The 18,026-nt window shown below is 53.0% G+C and overlaps 1 protein-coding gene across 3 annotated transcripts; it reads right to left on the reverse strand.

The window, feature by feature from the left end:
* Positions 1–2,043: 2,043 nt before the first annotated feature.
* On the reverse strand, positions 2,044–10,477 carry FAM3A (FAM3 metabolism regulating signaling molecule A). 3 transcript variants are annotated; one of them, XM_045188221.3, is made up of 10 exons: positions 10,061–10,477; positions 9,885–9,957; positions 7,811–7,924; positions 7,214–7,237; positions 4,965–5,088; positions 4,790–4,848; positions 4,288–4,338; positions 3,874–3,958; positions 3,672–3,798; positions 2,044–2,987 (listed from the first exon to the last, which is right to left on the reverse strand). In XM_045188221.3, exons 2-10 carry the CDS (start codon positions 9,895–9,897, stop codon positions 2,655–2,657), a joined length of 930 nt encoding a protein of 309 aa, XP_045044156.2. In that variant the 5' UTR covers positions 9,898–9,957; positions 10,061–10,477; the 3' UTR covers positions 2,044–2,654. The 3 variants fall into 3 exon arrangements, with proteins under 3 accessions (XP_045044156.2, XP_024406960.1, XP_045044157.2); XM_024551192.4 differs by having other exon boundaries at positions 2,044–2,750; positions 10,061–10,458; XM_045188222.3 differs by lacking the exons at positions 4,288–4,338; positions 4,790–4,848; positions 4,965–5,088; ... (2 more) ...; positions 9,885–9,957; positions 10,061–10,477 and adding an exon at positions 4,141–4,281.
* Between the last annotated feature and the right edge of the window lie 7,549 nt (positions 10,478–18,026).

Consider the following 18,026-nt stretch of genomic DNA (forward strand, 5'->3'; position numbering starts at 1 on the left):
TCCTCCGCTCCCAGTAAGAAAGGTTTGCATGTGGACGACCCCAACGCTGGCCTCTGGAGTAGGCACGTGCCCAGGTACAGCCAATCAGAGCCACACAGACTGATGCAACGATAAACCCATACTCCAGTCTGGACCTATGAGAATTAGTCCTCAGGGACAAGTACTAGAACTATTTGGAAAGCCAAAAGGTCTTTTTTGGCTGAGGTTGCCTCCCCTACCTGGAGGAGACAGCATGTCTGAGAAGGAATCAAATACAGAGAAAAGCAGAGCGAAGAGGTGGAGAGAGCTCATGTCCTGATGACGTCATTAGTGCTAGAATCACCCATGGGCTTTGCGTTCTGTTACAGGAACAATAAGTCTACCTCCTGTCGTTACTGAGTTTTGCTATGTCAGTTTGAGTTGGAATTCTGCTACTTGTAACCGAGAAAGTTGTAACTCCTAAAGAGTAGGGCTGAGGGGGCGGTGGGTGGCACCCTGGCTGAGAAAGACTGCAGGATAAAGCCGGACCTCTACTTTGGAAAGTTGGGCAGGCTTGCTCCACACCACCATCAGCTTCTAGCCTGTGTGAGGCCAAGTGGGGGATAAATCTGGCCTGCTCTTTCTACCTGTGTGACTGTGGCGACCTCCAGCGAGGGCAGAACCCCCTGAGTAGTTAGCAGCTGTCACTGGGGCACAAGTCCGCATTTGACAGTGCCCAGTCCAGGGAAGCCATCTGGTGAGTGGGGAAGCTCGGGCAGTCACGGCAGTTGTTTGAGAGGCACGGAGGGGTCTACACACCTCCCAGCCTTGCAGTATGGACCTGCAGTGAGGCTCCGTTCCATTTGACCCCTGTGGTAGCCCCAGTGGGTACCCTGGGCTTCATTTATACTATTCTCACTACTTTGGGGCCCTTTGAAAATCTCCATAATACAAGGTTTACAAAATGAATACATGTATGATACTCCAATGGTAGATACAGATCACTAGATATGTTTGTCAAACCCACAGACTACCACACAAGAGGGAACCCCAATGTCAACTTTGAGCCTTGGGTGATGATGAGGTGTTAGTGGGTATGTATGTGAGAACGAACTCTCTGTACTTTCTGCTCTACTTTGTTGTGAACCTAAAACTCTCTAAAAAAAGAAAGCCTACTAAAACATGAACACATGTGAACTGCTTGGCACAGGGTCAGGCTGGGCATCAGCTTCCACGATCGCCACCTCCTGGGCAAGCTGGACCTTCTCCGAGTCTCCGCTTCCCTGACCCTTCCCAGTCTCAGCGTCACAACCAAAGCCTCTCCTTCCTGTGCTGTCCTGGGGCCTCTCGCTCCTCTTCTCTCTGCGCCTTTCATCTTCTGTTTCTTGACACTTTGCCTGCACTCTGGCAGCACTTAGGTCCCAGAAGGCAGAGGCTCAGGAAGCACACCTCCAGAATAGTCCACCGTCCCCTCCACGGCCCCCTTGAAGTTGTCTGGCTGGTGCCCCAATTCCTCCCATCTAGGGAGTCCAAAATGCCTTCTCTTTTTCTGACCCCAGCCCACTTCTGCACCCCCCCCATGTGGTATTCCAGCAAAATTCCTGATAGTTTCTGCCGGTTCTCACTCAGTGAAGGGAAATGTAACAAATCTGTGAGGAATGATAAGCAGGCCAAGTGTCTCTGCCCTTTGCAGCCCTGATTTCAAAGGCATCCAGAGATGAGTGCTTTGGAGAGGCACACTAGCTCTCAGGGAGGCTGCGTGTGCTGGGGAGGCACCCGGACTGGCTTTAATCCTCACCTGGGTCCCTATAGGCTGTGCTGTGTGGGAGGGAGTCCATGGGTTTCCTGCAGCCCCAGGAGGGCAGAACTGTCTCTCCCAGGCCAGGATACAGGGCTGCCAGCTGGGGAGCTGCTCTGCTCACCGCCTGAGTCACAGCTCAGCCACAGCAAGACCCATCTGTGGCAGGAGTCTTGGAGACAAAGGCTGTGTGCTAAGGCTGTGGGGGTAGGTTGGCTGAGCCTCCGGGACATGTCCCTTCCCCCAAGGACAACATCACTCCCGACTCCGCACTGAATGCACTTCAGTCCACTGGGGGGCACCAATTTATTAAGAGGTCATCTAGAAGGCAAGCCCTCCGACAAATGGCACGAGCTGCCACGCATTGCAGTAGGGACCGCGACCAGGCTAACTACGTTACCGCCCTGCCAGCCAAGCTCTAAGGTGGCCCGTTCCTGCAGAGAATGGGGCAGGAGGCAGTCAGGTCCCTTGCCTCAGCCGCCAGGTGTGGCTCACCAGAAGGAATCACTGGAAACAGGACTAGCCTGCAGAGCAGTGAGCAGCTCTGGGGCAGAGAGGTTCTGGACCATGCCCAACCAGCCGTGAGGGGGCAAGCACCCAGGGCCTTGTGCCTGGGGGTGCTTGAGAATTAGGTGGGAGCTGACTAGGGAAAGCAGCTTTAGGAAAGGAAGGAGATGGGTACCTGGGCTTTCGTGACAAATCATGATGAGGCTGGTTATTGCAGTCCCCGCCACCAGTCACACACCGGTCACCACCTTGGAGCCCATAGGTGCAGATGCAAGAAAACACTCCTGGCCAGGTGTGGGGCCGGGACTCAGCCCTGCGCTGGCACTGCTGCTGCCTCCTCCTGGGCCGGGTACACGCAGCCTCCTTCAGCCTGGTACTTGGGCTCATCTGGCTAGCTGGCTGTGGTTCTCCTAGGGATGCAGCCTTCCATCTCCAGTGCCTCGGGCCAGCCTTCGTACTTATTGGTGTGCCTACTGTTCTTCACGTGCTGCGGGGGTGGGGAGCAGGAAGTCACAGCCTCAGCCTCAGGCACAGGAAACAGAACCATCAGTCCCCTTCTGGTGGTGTCGACCAATCGTGCATTCTCAGGGCACTCGCCCCCCTCTGTCTGTCCCAGCACCTTGATTTTCTCATCTAAAAATAGCACTAGCCGCACTGGCCTGCCCCGCTCATGGGTGGAGTGAGAGCCGTCAGCTTCTCTGCACTTCTGTGGGCCTGGCGCACACTGGGAAGGCAAGGAGGGAGTGTGTTTGTCTCTGCCTTCGCCCAGCCCACGTGGAGATGCTGGAAGCTACAAGAGCTGGGGCAGAGGGGTATGTCTTCTCTGGGGGCTATGCTGCTCTTTTGGCAGCCAGAACCTTCCAGACACCACTGAAACAGCCTGTTGTTCTTGTCCTGCTGTGGGGAACAGGGCTTGGGGACAACATGGCTTTCACAGAGCTCGGAGACTCCCAAAGATGAGGATGGCACCTGGGGCTTACCAGCCCCTCACATGGGGCATGACACATGGGGCCCCAGAGGAAAAGCTGGCCAGACAGCAGCCAGGGATGCTGGGGGAAGGGCATGCAGTGTGAATGGGGGTCTTAGGTTTGGGGAGGATGGGACAGGACCGAACATCTTGAAGAGGTAGAGATTTGGGAGGAAAGTCTTAGTTGTGAGTCTTGCCAATGTGAAAGCTTTGCCATTTAAAGCCCCTTAGGGTGAAATCCATACAGGACAGGGAACGTCAACGTTGCTGCCCTCCCTGGGCAGAATGGGAGGGGCTAGGGCTGCCTTGGGTGCAGACGCTGGGGCAGAATTCAGGGAAGGCTGCAGCATGAACAGAAGGGGACCTCATGGGAAGCAGGCAGAAGGGCCAGGCCAGCTACCCTGAGCTGGGAAGCGGAGGTGCCAGGCTTTCCGCCCATACCTGTTCAAAGGGGCTCTTGTTCTGCACACCCTTGGCCCCCACAAACACCCAGCTGTCCCGAAAGGCCAGGTCCCTGACGTTCTTGCTGCCCAGATCGCTGAAAAGCTTCCTGGTCTCTTCATTCATCCTGCCACACAGAAGGAAGAGATGTGAGCTGTCGCCGTAGGAGGGCGAGCCTGAGGTGGCCTGGGCAATCACTTACTTGGTGGCTGGGTCATCATAGGACGCCACGAACACCAGAGTGCCTTCATGCAGTGGCCGAATAAACTTCAGTAGCTCGTTGACATCTAGCAGCACAGGTTCCATTGAACATGAAGCAGCAGGCATCACTGAGCATCCCTTCCCCACCATCCCCTGTTCTCCAAACAAGGACACTTAAAGCAGGGATCAGGCCAGGGATACACCCCACTAAGGGTCACCAAGGGGGTGCAGGGACAAACTGGCCAGGGAGCTCCCCATGACCACATACCTGTCCATCCCCCTGCCTTTTCTGAGCCCAAGGAAGTACTCGAGAAGCCCCCAGCGGACGGACAGAAAAAGAGCAGTGTTTCAGGGGAAGGACACCCGGTCATTCTGCTGCACAGTCAGAAAGTGGGAGGCCGCAGCAGCCACTCACCTCCTGCCCACATGTCAAAGGCCCGGGCCTCGATGAGCTCGCCGCTGACCCCTGGGTCAAGAGGGAGGGCAGGGATCTTACTGGGCAAGCTACCAGGGAAATTCCACCCTACCACCTCCGTCCTCCCAGACCAGGCTCACGGCACGGCGTGGCCACTGGGTGCAGCCCTTCTGGAAGCTTTCAAAGATTCCCTCCCATATTCATGCCAACTGTGTTCCTTATTCACACAGCTGCGGCCCACCCAAGGCTGCAGAGCGTCTGCCTGGCATTTGAGTCCCTCCAGGGGCTCCCCACAAAGCACCCTTTAACTTCCTGGGAACCTCTAATTCTATACTGATCCCATGTTTTCGTTCACCGAGTTGCTTCTGTGGAGACTTCAGCTAGCATGGACCCCTTCCACCCATCCCTGGGAATTCTGGAGGGAATGGGAGGGGAGGGGAAGGTCACAGCAGAGTTCCACTGTCCTGAACCAAACTGCGACCCCAAATCACAGGGAACTCACCATTCACCAGGGCAATGTTCAGTCCACGGCCCACGTTGTCCTTGACACTGCTCATGAGCCTGGCAAGCAGACAGCTCTCAAGTGATATGTGTGCTCTGCTCACCTGCCCTTGCAGACCCAGCTTCCAGTCACCCATTCCCTCCCCCACCCCACCTGTACTCCCCAAGGAGCTCACATCTTGTCCTCGAGGCAGATCTTGGGTCCGATGACATTGGCAGCCCCGCTGACCATGCGGAAGGCCAGGTGCTCTTCAGGGCATGGCTGGGGCAGGCCGCACTTATACTTCCTGGCCCGAGGCTCTGCGTGGGGATAGCAGGGATGACCCATGGGCCCGGTCCTGTGGTCACTCGAAGTCTGAGAGGGTGAGGTCAGGACCAGCCCACAGGGAGGAGTGAGTGATCACAGAGCAGGGACCAGTGGCTCGAGGGGAAATTGCTCAGGCCAGGGACACTTCTATTGACACTTGTGTATCTGCTGGGGCTGGCCTCAGGGCAAGGTGACAAGGGCCCCAGGGAAGCTTTTCTGCCACCAGTCAGAGAAGAGAAAGGAGCAGCCTGGAGGGCAGGTGCATGGATGGGAGCTCGGCCAGAACAGACTGCAGGAAAGCAGTAACATTGGGAGTACCCAGTTCCCTCGGGGTAGAGGTGAAAGGACAGGAGGAAGACAGCCTCTGTCACAGGTTGTATTGTGTTCCCACAGAAGATTTGTTGATGTTCTAACACCCAGTATGTCATAATGTTATCCTATTTGGGAACTGGGTCATTGAAGATATAACTCATTAAGATGAAATCATCCTAGAGTAGGGTAGCCCTCAATCCAATGACAAGTATCCTTATAAGAGACAGAAAGATAGCCTGGCTGGTGTGGCTCAGTGTATTGAGCACGGGTTGTGAACCAAAGGGCCACCAGTTTGATTCCCAGTCAGGGCACAGGCCTGGGTTGTGGGCCAGGTCCCCAGTAAGGGGCCACGTGAGAGGCAACCACACATTGATGTTTCTCTCCTTCTCTTTCTCCCTCCTTCCCCTCTCTAAATAAATACATAAAATCTTACAAACAACAACAACAATTTTAAAAAAAGAGACAGAAGAGAGGACATAGACATGGAGGAGAAGGCCACTTGAAGATGGAGGCAGATGCTGGAATCATGTGACTATGAACCCAAGGAACATTTGGGGCCGCCAGAAACTGGGAGAGGCAGGAAGGATCCTCCCCTAGAGTCTTTGGAGGGTATGGCCACCCCAGGAAACTGATACAGATTTTGACCCCGGGAAGTGGAGTGCTACTGTAGCAAAGCCCTGAAAACGTGCACATGGCCTTGGAGCTGGGTAATGTGTAGAAGCTGTAGAATTTTGAGGTGCATGTTAGAAAAGGCCTAGGTTGCCTTGAAGAGACTATGAGTAGAAATATAGACATTAAAGGGGATGGCAGTGAGGGCTCAGAAAGACAGAAGAACGATAGAGAAAACTTCTGTCATCTTGGGGGTACATATGTAATGATGACCAGAATGTTGCCAGAAATGTGAACGCTAAAGGCTGTTCTGGTGAGATCTCAGGAGGAAATGGGGAGCATGTGATTGGACACTGGAGGCAAGGCCATCCTTGTCATGGAGTGACAAAGAACTTCACCGAATTGTGTTCCAGTGTGGTGGGGGAAGGCAGAACTTGTAAATGCTGAACTTGAGTATTTCGTTGAGATTTCCAAGCCAAGTGTTGAGGGCAGCGCCTGGCTTCCCTGGAACCATCTCATAGTAAAATGTGAAAGGGGAAAGTAAAGTGGGAAAGGAATTATTAAGCATAAAGGAAGCAGAACATGAAGATTTGGGGAATTCTCAGCCTAACGAGAAAGCATGCTCTTGTGAGAACAGCAGGGGCGTGGCCAGACAACTGTTGTCCGAAGAGCCGAGGGGACTTGTGGATCCACTCAGCCATGCCAGCAGAAGCCAGGAATAGAGATGGGGTTACCCGACAGAGATGTGGGGGACCCTACTGTCCATGAAGTCTCCAGGAGACCAACACATTTTTTTCAAGAACTTTATAACAGCAGAAACACTGCTGGCCCGAACTGAGAGGGACAGAGAAAGGATGGGAGGAAGGATGGCTCTATGGGCAGAGCACTGGGCCGCAGAGGACCCTTCAGATCCCTTGAAACCTAATGGCGTTTTCCCTGCTGGGTTTTGGTGGCTCCTTTATTCCTTCCAACATTTCCCTTTTGGAATGGGACTGCCTATCTTACGCAGGTCCTACCAGAGTATTCTGGAAGCGGGTAACTTGTTTTCTAGGTTCACACATGCAAGTAGCTGCAGCAGGCTGTGTGGTCCAGTTGGGGGAGAGATAAATGGGGGAAAGAAACCCTGCAGAACTAGGGACAGGCAGGGGTACCACATAAACGGTATGAGGAGGAGCAGGGAGGTGACAGGAGCCTTACCTGCAGTCACTGAGTTCTCTGGGCCTGTGGGTACAGAGAGTTGTTTCCGTTAGTGTGGAGGCCCCCTGGGGCCCGCCGCAGGGCAGCCTGACCCTGCACCATGCAGTCAAGGCGGTGGGGCAGCAGGATCAGAGGCCAAGGGCTAAGCCAGGCAGACCGTGCCATGTTCCTGCTCAAGTCTAAATGATGTTGCCACGCAAAGCTCCCTGATCCAGGAAAAGGGTAAATTGGAACTGTTTAAGAGTACTCAGGTGACCCATCACCAGACACAAGGTTTAGAGTCCCCCCCATCTCAGAACTCATCAGGGAGCAACCAGAGTGTCAACCTCAATATTTAGCAGATGTCTCCTGCCTATCACTTATGTCCCACCAATTACAACTGTGCTTAGAATTTGAATCAACAGTGATTGGCTTCCCAGCCAAAGCATCTTCCCAGCTGCATTGGGTGCCAGGAGACTGAGGGCACCTAGAGGTGGCCTTCAAGGAAGGGAAAGAAAACCCAGGCTCCCCTCTCCCCCACCCTGAGCCTCAGCCCACAGACCCAGGTAGCTGCCCTGGGGACCTCGGTGGCAGGGCAAGGAAGAGTCCCACACTCACTGGTAAAGAGCTGCTGGATACGAGGAAAGCCACTGCCAGGCCCACCCAGGAGGATGCTGACTACGATCCAGGTGAGGCCCACAGTCACAACCAGGACAACGATGCGGAGGGGACCTGGAGGCAGGACAGACAAGAGAAGGCCACTTCAGATGCTAGCAAGCTCCCAGAAGACCCTAGGGTCTCTTATGACCAGATCTCCCCATCACTTGGGAAGAAGTGATAGGAGGAAATGAAGGGGGAGACCTGTTGTCATCCACCAGGCAGGAGCCAGGGACTCGAGCTCCTGGCAGGTGGAAGGAAGAAACTGAGTTCCACCTTCAAGGCTCTCAGGCTGGTTCTCCCTGGCACACGCGGAGGGGCCTTCCAGAATTCACTGCTCCAGGGGGCTCCAGCACTCCCCCAGGAGCCTCCTAACTTCCTGCCTCTGACGCTGCCGATATTTGTGCACCACCCATTATGTTCTCTTTTCTCCTGGTATGACAGAGGAGGGCATACTTCTTTTGAAGACCAGCCCCTTCACTTGTTATGACTTGGACCCCGAGCTCTCCTCCCTGTTCAGGTTTCTTGTAACATCAACCATTCCATCTCAGTCTTTCTCTTCTGTTTTCAACATGTGACCTTTCCTCATAACAAAGCACAGAATCCCTGACTGGTGTGGCTCAGTGGTTTGGGCATCATCCTGTGAATGGAAAGGTCACCAGTTTGATTCCCAGTCAGGGCACATGACTGGGTTGCGGGGTAGGTCCCCAGTAGGGGGCACATGAGAGGCAACCACACATTGATGTTTCTCCCCCTCTATTTCTCCTTCCCTTCCCCTCTCTCAAATAAATAAATAAATAAATAAAATCTTTTTTTAAAAAGCATGGAAGGAAAAGCCCTCCTTCAGAATCACATCCGACTGAACCACTGATCTCTCTTTCTCTCCATCCTTCCTCTTCCCCATCAGCTCCTTCAAAGCATGTACACTGGCTCTTTCCATAGAGTGACTCTTCCACTCTCTCACAACCTACTCCAATATAGCCTTGCCTCCATAACCCCACCAAAACAGTTTGTTGCCACCTGGCCTGGTGGCTCAGTTGGTTGGAATATTGTCCTGTACAACAAGAGGTTGCGGGTTTGATTCTGTGTCAGGGCATATACCTAGGTTGTGAGTTCGATCCCTGGATGGGGCATGTATGAAAGGCAACCAATAGATATTTCTCTCTCACATGGATGTGTTTCTCTCCCTTCCCCTCTCAAAATCAATAAACATATCATCAGGTGAGGATTTAAAAAAAAACACAGCTTGTTGCCAAGGCTACCTATGGCCTTCCCGGTGTCAGCTCCATGACGTGTCAGCCCTGATCTTCCTCCACCCCTCTCAGTTGACTGCCCAGAATGGCACTCTCTGGACACTCCTCATTCTCCTTGCTTAGGTCGTCCTCCTCTACCCTCCCCTGAAAAGTTAGACCTTGCCTGGCTTCTGTCCCAGGCCGCCTTCTCTGCCTATACCCGACTCTCCTTCCCCTACCCTCCTTACAGGTGCTCTCATCTACCCCTGGCTTGAATTACCCCCAAGGAGCAATGGCTCTCTACTTCCCTGCCCTAGCCTTGAGGCTATGCCCTCCCGGCCATTTCCTCACTGGCCAGCTCCACTGGAATACATTCATAACGCTGCAACCTTAGCAGGTCTCAACTCCAATTCTTGAGCTCTGTTCTCTACCCCTCGAGCTGTCCACCCCCCAACCCCTGCAATCCATCTTTGTGTTTGTTGTCCAACTGAGAAACTCACAGCCCAGCCGCTTTGGTCAGTTTCTCCTTTAGGACTACTGCATCTCCACCCCGCCCCCATAGTCCATGAAGTCTCTCTTCCACAACTCATTTTTCAAACAGCGTCCAGTTACCCGAGTTGGTAGAAATTCACTATCCTAATCCTCATCTCACAGTTTGGGCAACTGAAATCCTCGGAGGCCAAAGGATTTGTTCAAGGTCAGAGAATGAGTCCCCCGTTTGCCAAAGGAAACCTAGTGGTCACTTGGGCCTCCAGCAGGGACCCCTTTCCAACTTCCTCTCATTCACTGTGGAAGCCACCCACCTGCCAACCTCATGTCCACTTCTCCCGCTGGGTTGGGGCCGCCGGTAGGTGAACTGTTTGTGGACCGTGAGCTCTGGAGGCAACAAAGCAGAAGAGCAGGTTTGGGTGGGGGTCAGGGATATGCCAGTGCTACGGGTACCGGCGCGATAGGTGCACCGACTTGTTCGTCCACCCACCTGACCAGGCTCCTCCGGAACGCGGAAAGAAGCACTGCAGTCACGGGAAGGGGCCTCGGGAACCAGTTGGCTCAAGGTTGATCGTGCCCAGGGGAGCCTCTGAGACTGGGTTCTCCTGGACGCCGGGCCCTCCCGTGGGAGGCCCCAGCTCAGGCTGCCCCTCCCGGCTCAGTGGCCGCCGACGCGGGTTGGGAGGGCCGGAGACTTGCCTAGCCGTGGGGAGATGCGAGTTCAGTCCGGGACAGCTCTATCAGGCCCGTCGCCCCGCTCTGTTCAGCGAAAGAAGGACAGAGATCTGTGGTAGCGCGGTCCCACAAGCCTGGGAATGGCGGCCCGGGGCGGGGCCACAGCCCGCAGGCATCACTCCCGCCTTTGGCTGGGGCTTTGCTTCTCTGTTGCCAGGTTTGGGTAAGGGTAGCGGCGGAGGCCCCGCCCCTGGCTCCGCGCAACCTCGCGCACAGGCCGGCCTCCACCGTTTGCTCGAGCCACCCGGTGAGAGGGGCCCGCGCCGCCAGGCCTCTGCTTTTAAGTGAGCTCAGCCCCAGAAGTCTCCCACCAGAGACTCCTCTTTGGTGGGAGGTTCTAGCTTCCTAGGCTTGGAGTGCCGGGGCCACGCTGGTGCCCTGCGGTCGGATTTCTGAAGCCTAGGAAAAGGCAGATGGATTTGGGGGCGTAATTAGTTATTTTTTTCTTAGGATTTTATTTATTTGTTTTTTAAAGAATTTATTTATCTATTTTTAGAGAGCGGGAGGGAGGGAGAGAGAAACATCAATGTGCCAGAGATACATCTATTGGTTGCCTCTCACATGCCCCCTATTGGGGACCTGGTCCGCCACAACAATCCCCCCGACCCCCCAGCCCCGCCCTGCCCGCATGTGGCCTGACTGGGAATTGAACCCCAGACCTTTCCGTTCCCCCAGGGGTGCTCAATCCATTGAACCTCACCAGCCAGGGCAGAAATTGTAAGTTTGTTTTACTGTGTGTCTTTTAGAAACACAGCGGTACAGAAGAGCATATAGGAGAAAACAGCAGAATGCCATGAGCCAGAGACGATGAGGCTCCAAAGTTTCTTTTGAGAAATCAGCTGACAGTGTCATCGGAACTCCCTTGTAGGTAACCCTCTGCTTATGACTTGGGGTGGGCCTCTTTGCGTCCATCTGGTTTGGGACTTGCTGTGCTCCCTGGACTCGCGTGTGCGTTTCCTTCACCACATGAGGAAAGTCTTCTTTCATTATTTTTTCAAATAAGTTTACAATTTTTGCTCTTTCTCCTCCCCTTCCAGCACCCCTGTGATTTGAATGTTGGTATGTTTGAAGTTGTTCCAGAGGCTCCTTAGGCTATCCTCATTTTTTTGAAAATTTTTTTCTTCTTGCAGGTCTGATTGAATGTTTTTTTCTTCCTTATGTTTCAAATCATTGATTTGAATCTCGGCTTCCTCCACTCCATTGTTGCTTCCCTGTAAATTTTTCCTTATTTCACTTAATGTAACCTTTATTTGTGCCTCGGTTTATTTTATGTTTTTGAAGTACCCAATGAGTTCCTTGAGCATCCTAATAACCAGTGTTTTGAACTCTGCATCTGATAGATTGCTTATCTCCATTTCGTTTAGTTCTTTTTCTGAAGTTTTGATCTGTCCTTTCATTTGGGCCACGTTTCTTTGTCTCCTCATTTTGGCAGCCTCCCTGTGTCTGTTTCTGTGTATTAGGTAGAGCTGCTATGACTCCGTGTCTTGGTAGTGTGGCCTAATACAGTAGGTGTCTTGTAGGGACTAGTGACACAGCCTCCCCTATTACCCAAACTGGGTAATCAAGATATGTCCATCGTGTGTGCTGAGTACACCCTCCTCTTGTAGTTGAGCCTTGGTTGCTGTTGGCAGATCAATGGGAGGGATTTACCCAGTCCAGTCAGCTTCAAGGACTGGCTGTGACCACTGACCACCAACCTCTGCCCTCCATGGAGGATCAGCTGTGCAGGGGCAGGGTAGTGGTGCTCCAGTGTGGTCTGTAGCTGTCCACTGGGTGTGCTGGCCCTGGGATTTCCTGGGTGGTGCAGGCCAAGGTCAGCCCCCACCTGTGTTTTGCCAGGGGCACTCTACCTGAGCTATAAAGCAATCTGAGATGACTGCTGGGCTTGTACTGGGCTTGGAGATTCCCGGGTGGAGCCAAGCTGTGAATCTAGGCTGGCTGCTGCTGGTACCAGGCCTGGGGCTCACTGAGGCCAGCTGTGCTTGTTTGAGAGGATTTAGGAAATTGTGAAGCATGAGCCAAGACCAGCCATTCATATGGAAAAGTGGTTTGGGTGGGCCTGAGTCTCTGGGGATCTCCAAGGCGGGTCAAACACTGTTAGCCAAGTTGATGGAGTCTCAGATATGGCACCAGCTTGCTGGCTCCGTGGCTCTGTGTGGGGAGGGTTTAGAAAAGGGACAATGGCCTCTGCTGGCCTTGATGCCTGACAGTTCAGTTTCTCCCAGTATGCCACTGGTGCCTTTCAAGCTGCTACCCCAGTGCTGAGTAGGTGAGTCTATGTGTGGGTTCTTTAAGAGGAGCTGCTTGGAGCTCCAGAAGTTTCTTCCACTGAGTCAATCCCTACTGGTTTTTGCAGTAGAAGTGGCGAGGACTTAGCTGGGACTCCTTGCTCCTGAGATCTACCTCCCGAATATTTATCCACCACATGTGGGTGTGGGACCAGCCTGTTCTGTGCCTGCACCCCTCCCACCAGTCTGGATGGATGTGGTTTCTTTAATTCCGTAGTTGCCAGACTTTTATTCAACTCGATTTCTGACCGTTCTGAGTGATGATTGTTCTGTATCTTGGTTGTAATTTTGCGAAGAGGTGAGCCCTGTCTGCCTACACCACCATCTTGACCTAAAGTCCCTCTCTGGGACTGTTTTTCAATGGGAACAAAGGGAACATTAGACCGCCATGTCGCAGGTCCTCATGTCCCTGCCCCAGTATAGGCAACCAGCATGAGGTGGCAGAGAATGTCTTCTCTGGGGCCTCTTGCTCATGTCCCAGTGGAGCTCCCATAATTACAGTTCCAGTTGACTGTTTTTCCTTGGGCCATCATGTCCTTGCCTCCCTGTAGGCACTCAGACCTGAGGTGACAGCTGATACCATCAACTGATCCCTCTTGCGCTTCCCTCAGTGTGGACACCGACTGTTGGGTTGTCAATTGATGGCGATCATATGGGCCTTTGTGCTTCTGCCACGTGCAAGGACCTCCTGTCCCTACCCATAGTGGGCACCCAGAGCTGAGGAGAGAGTTGCTGGCCCTCAGTTGGGCCCTCATTTCTTTATTCTGTGTAGGCACCCAGAGCTAAATGGACAGTTGACTGTCCTCATCTAGTCCTTCATGTCTCTGCCTACATAATGACCCAGAGCTGAAGTGACCATTGAATCACCTCAACGGTCCTTCATTCCCCTTTCCTGTGTAGGCACCAATGTTTGTGCTTTCAGTTGACTGTCTCCACGTGGGACCTCATGTGCAGGCACCCAGTGTGAAGTGATAATTGATGCTTTTACGGGCTCTGTGTACTCCCTCATTCTCCTTTCTGGCATAAATATCAATATCTGGGCTTTCAGTTGGTACTGTCACCTGGGCCCTAATGTCTCTGACCTGTGTAGCTACACAGGGCTGAGATGACATTTAAGTGCTCTTATGTGTGCCCCAGTGTAGCTCCATCACTGAAGTGTTACTTGTGCATTGTGTTTTGGGTCCTCGTGCTCTGCCTCCAGGTAGGGACCCATATCTGAGGTAACAATTGAATACCCTCATCCGTCCATGCCTGTACCCAAGGTTAGTCATCAAGAGCTGATCTGGGGCCCTGGCCAGGTAGCCCATTTGGTTAGAGTGTCGTCCTAATATGCCAAAGTAGTGGGTTCAATCCACGGTCAGGGCACATGCAAGAAGCAACCAATGAATGTATCAATATGTGGAACTAGAAATAGATGTTTCTCTCTCTCTCTCCCCACCCTTCTTCTCTCTCTAAAATCAATTAAAAAAAAATTGGCTGGTGTGGCTCAGTGGATTGAGTGCCAGCCTGTAACCAAAGGGTTGCCGGTGTGATTTCCGGTCAGGGCACATGCCTGGGTTTTGGGCCAGGTCCCTGGTTGGGGGCGTGCGCGAGGCAATCAATCCATGTATCTCTCACACATCGATGTTTGTCTCCTCCTCTTTCTTCCTCCCTTCCCCTCTCTCTAAAGATAAATAAGTAAAATCTTTTTTTAAAAAAGCACTGATGTGAAAGGTGACTCTCCACTCTTGGGCCCTTAAACCTCGCCCTGGTCTAGGCATCCAGAAGTTAAATGTTAGTGCAGTGTCAAAACCTGCATCCGATGCTGCGGGGACTGCTGTCCGCACATGGCCCTCCTGCTTTGTCCCATTGTAGAGATTTGATGTCCTTTGAAAACCTTTATACTTCAGCACCAGTGTTGCCGTCCAGAGCTCAGATGACAGATGTCTTTCCTCATCTGAGACCTGTTGCATCTGCCTCAGTGTATGCACACTGGGTGACAGATGTCTCTCCTTACCTGGCCTGCCATCTATGTTTCCCATTGTAGGGCCCCAGAGCTGAGGTGACATTTGACTCAATTCAGTGAGGCTCCAAGCTCTATGTCAGAATGTATTCACCCAGAGATGAGGTGACAAGTGACTGTCTTCACTGGTCCCTCATACTTGTACCTCATTGTAGGTGCCCAGACTGGAGATAACAGTTGAATTTCTGTACCTGGGACTTCATGCCTCTTCCCCATTGCAGGCACCTACAGCTGAAATGACAGATGACAGTCCTCACCAGGGCTTTCACCTCTTTCTCCCTTATAGGCACCCAGAGGTCAGGTAACAGTTGAGTGTCCTCACCAGGGTCCTCACATCTATGCCTCAGTGTAGCACCCAGGTCTGAAGTGTCAGTTGATTGCCCTCACCTGAGCCCTCATGTCTCTGTCACAGTGGAGACACTCAGAGCAGGATCAGATGGAGAGGTTCCCCCTCCCTCCTGCTCACACATGGTCATCATATGCTGGGGGCCCGGGAGGAGTTGGGTCCCTCCTCCACATCACGCTCCCGCTGCCCCTATCTGGATCCTCCCACACTTTGGGACTGTTTCCCTTGGTGATGCCATGCCAGCAGGTTCCCCAGGGAACCTGGATATCTGGGAGGACTATACCCAGCACCCAGCTCTGCTAGGACCCCCCCAAATCTGTAAACTTCTGTGCAGGGTGGGAGGAGCTCTGTGAAAGTGCTCTGAGCATGAAGACTCCCATGAGGTCAGGCAAGAGGACAGTGCCCTCTGGTGATAAGCAGGGGGAAGGCGTGGTTGCGCCTTCAAGGACCAGCTGTGCGCCATTCAGGTCACTATCTGGGGATCCATTGCTCTTTGTGTCATCTGGGGCCTTTTGCAAACCCTCGCCTGCCCCCGTTGCAGCCATGTGGTTGCACCTTAGAGAGGTCAAGGGTAAGACTCTCTGTAGTCCCCTGGAGCCAAAGGGTTACAGGGAGCCTGTGTCCCTAGGCTGGCCTCATTTCCCCTTCTCCAGGCCACAGCAGTGAGGACCAAGTCCAGTCTTCTAGCCAGAGCCTGTCCACATGGAGCCTTCTCAGGTGCCCTGCATGGAGCTGGGCTAGGAGGGACCATGAGGTCCACATTCAGTCTTGGAAAGTCACCTTACTTAAGGGTCTGTGACTTGTCCCTGTCCCATAACTCTTCTTTCCCTACTCAGTGGGGTCCAGGTGAACTTGATCTTCCTCCTCCCACATCCTGGAGGCGCCGCCTCCCCTGGTTATAGGAGATGGGGAGAGCAGGAATGGTGCTCAGGGACACAGTTTGCACACGGTATGTGTGTGCGTGTGTGTGAAACACCATTCTAGCTTATGGGATGGCAACAGGCCAACCCGCAATTGAGTTTCCTCATCTATTATATGTATTGCTTCTGCAGAGACCTGGGCAGGATCCTTGGCTTATCCATCCCTCCTACCTGCTATTCCACCTGTCAAATTGTACTGGGCTTCCAGCCGTTGCCATCCCAGCTCAGGGGGACCATGCAGGAGTAGGTACAGCGGCTTTCAATGGCAGGCCAAGGATGGTTGGAGGAAAAAGCCCTGGGCAATTGGCTTCTCAAGCAGGGGTGAGGGACAGAGAGAACACAGGCCCAGTAGAGGGAGGGGCCGTGGTGGTCAAGCTCTTGCTAACAGCTGGAGAGCTTCCCTATTCTGTATCACAGCTCTGCCAGCTGCAGGGCCCCACTACACGTTCTTAGCTCTGGGAGGGGAGCTTTCTTCCCCTGGCCATTTCCTGGGTTACTGGTTTGTTCCCTCCAGAAAATGTACCACTCACCACCTGATCATTTCATGTTCATTTTCTTCCTGGCTGGCCACATCTAACAGAATCCAGGTCCATGGATGCAGGCGCCAGGGTTGGCCATTTTCCCCAGTGCTCAGCTGAGAGGAGCCAGGGAGCAGGGACAGATGCTCAATGGGTGCTGCCTTTGTTGGGAGTATATTGGGTTGTACAGTCGCCCCCTCCCCAATCTGTGTCTATGTGGAACTTTGAAATGTGGCCTTATTTGAAAACAGGGTGTTTGCAGAGGTAATTAAGGTAAGTTAGGTTGAGGTCACATTGGATTATGATGGGCCCATGATCAAATATGGTTTCCTTATAAGAAAACAGGAAGACAGCCCTGGCCAGGTTGCTCGGTTGGAGCATCATTTCATATACCAAAAGGTTGTGTATTTGATTCCTGATCGGGACACACACCTAGGTTGCATTCAATCCCCAGCTGGGGCGCACAGGGAGGCAACCAATGGATGCTTTTATCTCACATCGCTTTTTCTCTCTCAAATCAACAAACATAAGTTTGGTGAAGATTTAAGAGAGAAAAACATATCTTCCTTTCTATAGAACTCCCCACCACCTGACCCACCCAAGCACAAATAAAAGGCCACGTTAAGGATGCAATGAGAAGAAAACAGAGACACACAGGGAGAGGGCTGCATGAAGATGAAGGCAGACACTGATGTGTCTACAAGCCAAGGAGCTCCAGCTACACCAGGAACTAGAAGACACAGGGACCCACCCTCGTAAAGCCTAGGAAGCAGTGCAGCCCCGCCCATTCCTTGATTTCAGACATCTGGCCTCCAGAACTGTGAAGGGATAAACAAGCTGTCATAAGCCCCCCACGGAACGCCATTATGGTGGCTCTGAGGAACAAAAAAAGCAGACTCCATGACCTCAGGACCCCACGCCTCAGAGTGGCCAAGCTGTGGTACCTCCCTAATCTATCCCCTCCCTCTTAGCAACTGATGTTAGTCACAAACTCCTGTTGCCTTTTCTTCCTAAATGCTTTTTACTTTCATGGAATGGCAATGTGTGCAAAAGGCCCTCACGGATTCCCTGAAGCAGGGGTGTCAAACTCATTTTCACCGGGGGATATATGAACCTCACGGTTGCCTTCAAAGGGCCGAATATAATTTTAGGACTGTATAAATGTAACCACTCCTTAACTGCTAAGCAAGACCTCGGTGCTGCCATGGGGTAGAAACAAGGTGGAGGGCCGGATTCAGCCTGCGGGCCTTGTGTTTGCCACCTGTGCCCAAAAGTGACCTGGCTGGGGCAGGAACAGTCAGGGTGGGGATCCATGTGGGTGGATGCTCAGCGAAGCGTGCAGGTGGAAGGTGAAAATAACCTGACCCTTGTATCCCATGAAGTGGGGCAGAATGAAGGCACAGAGGAGACGGGGACTCTGGAAGCACTGAGATGCAGGCCTGGGTCATAACAGGACACAGGGTCAGGGGTGAAGGGCATCCAGGTTCCCGGCCCAGTCACTAGTGGTGAGTGGGTGACAGGGAGGGGATGAGAGATGGGTCTCTACAAAGGTGGGTGGCTAGACCCTCTACCAGGTAGGCTGGCCTCAGGGGCAGGTACCCTCCTTCACAGTCACAGGTGGCAGTAACAAAACAACCAGGGGACAGG

The sequence above is a fragment of the Desmodus rotundus genome, chromosome X (genome assembly GCF_022682495.2).
Source record: "Desmodus rotundus isolate HL8 chromosome X, HLdesRot8A.1, whole genome shotgun sequence".
NCBI lineage: Eukaryota > Metazoa > Chordata > Mammalia > Chiroptera > Phyllostomidae > Desmodus > Desmodus rotundus.

Coding starts and splice junctions, on each gene's coding strand:
- FAM3A (XM_045188221.3), bottom strand. Junction 4,849..4,964: donor ATCTGCCTCGAGGACAAGAT/GTGAGCTCCTTG, acceptor TCTGCTTGCCAG/GCTCATGAGCAGTGTCAAGG. Junction 3,959..4,287: donor CTTTGACATGTGGGCAGGAG/GTGAGTGGCTGC, acceptor CTGTGCTGCTAG/ATGTCAACGAGCTACTGAAG.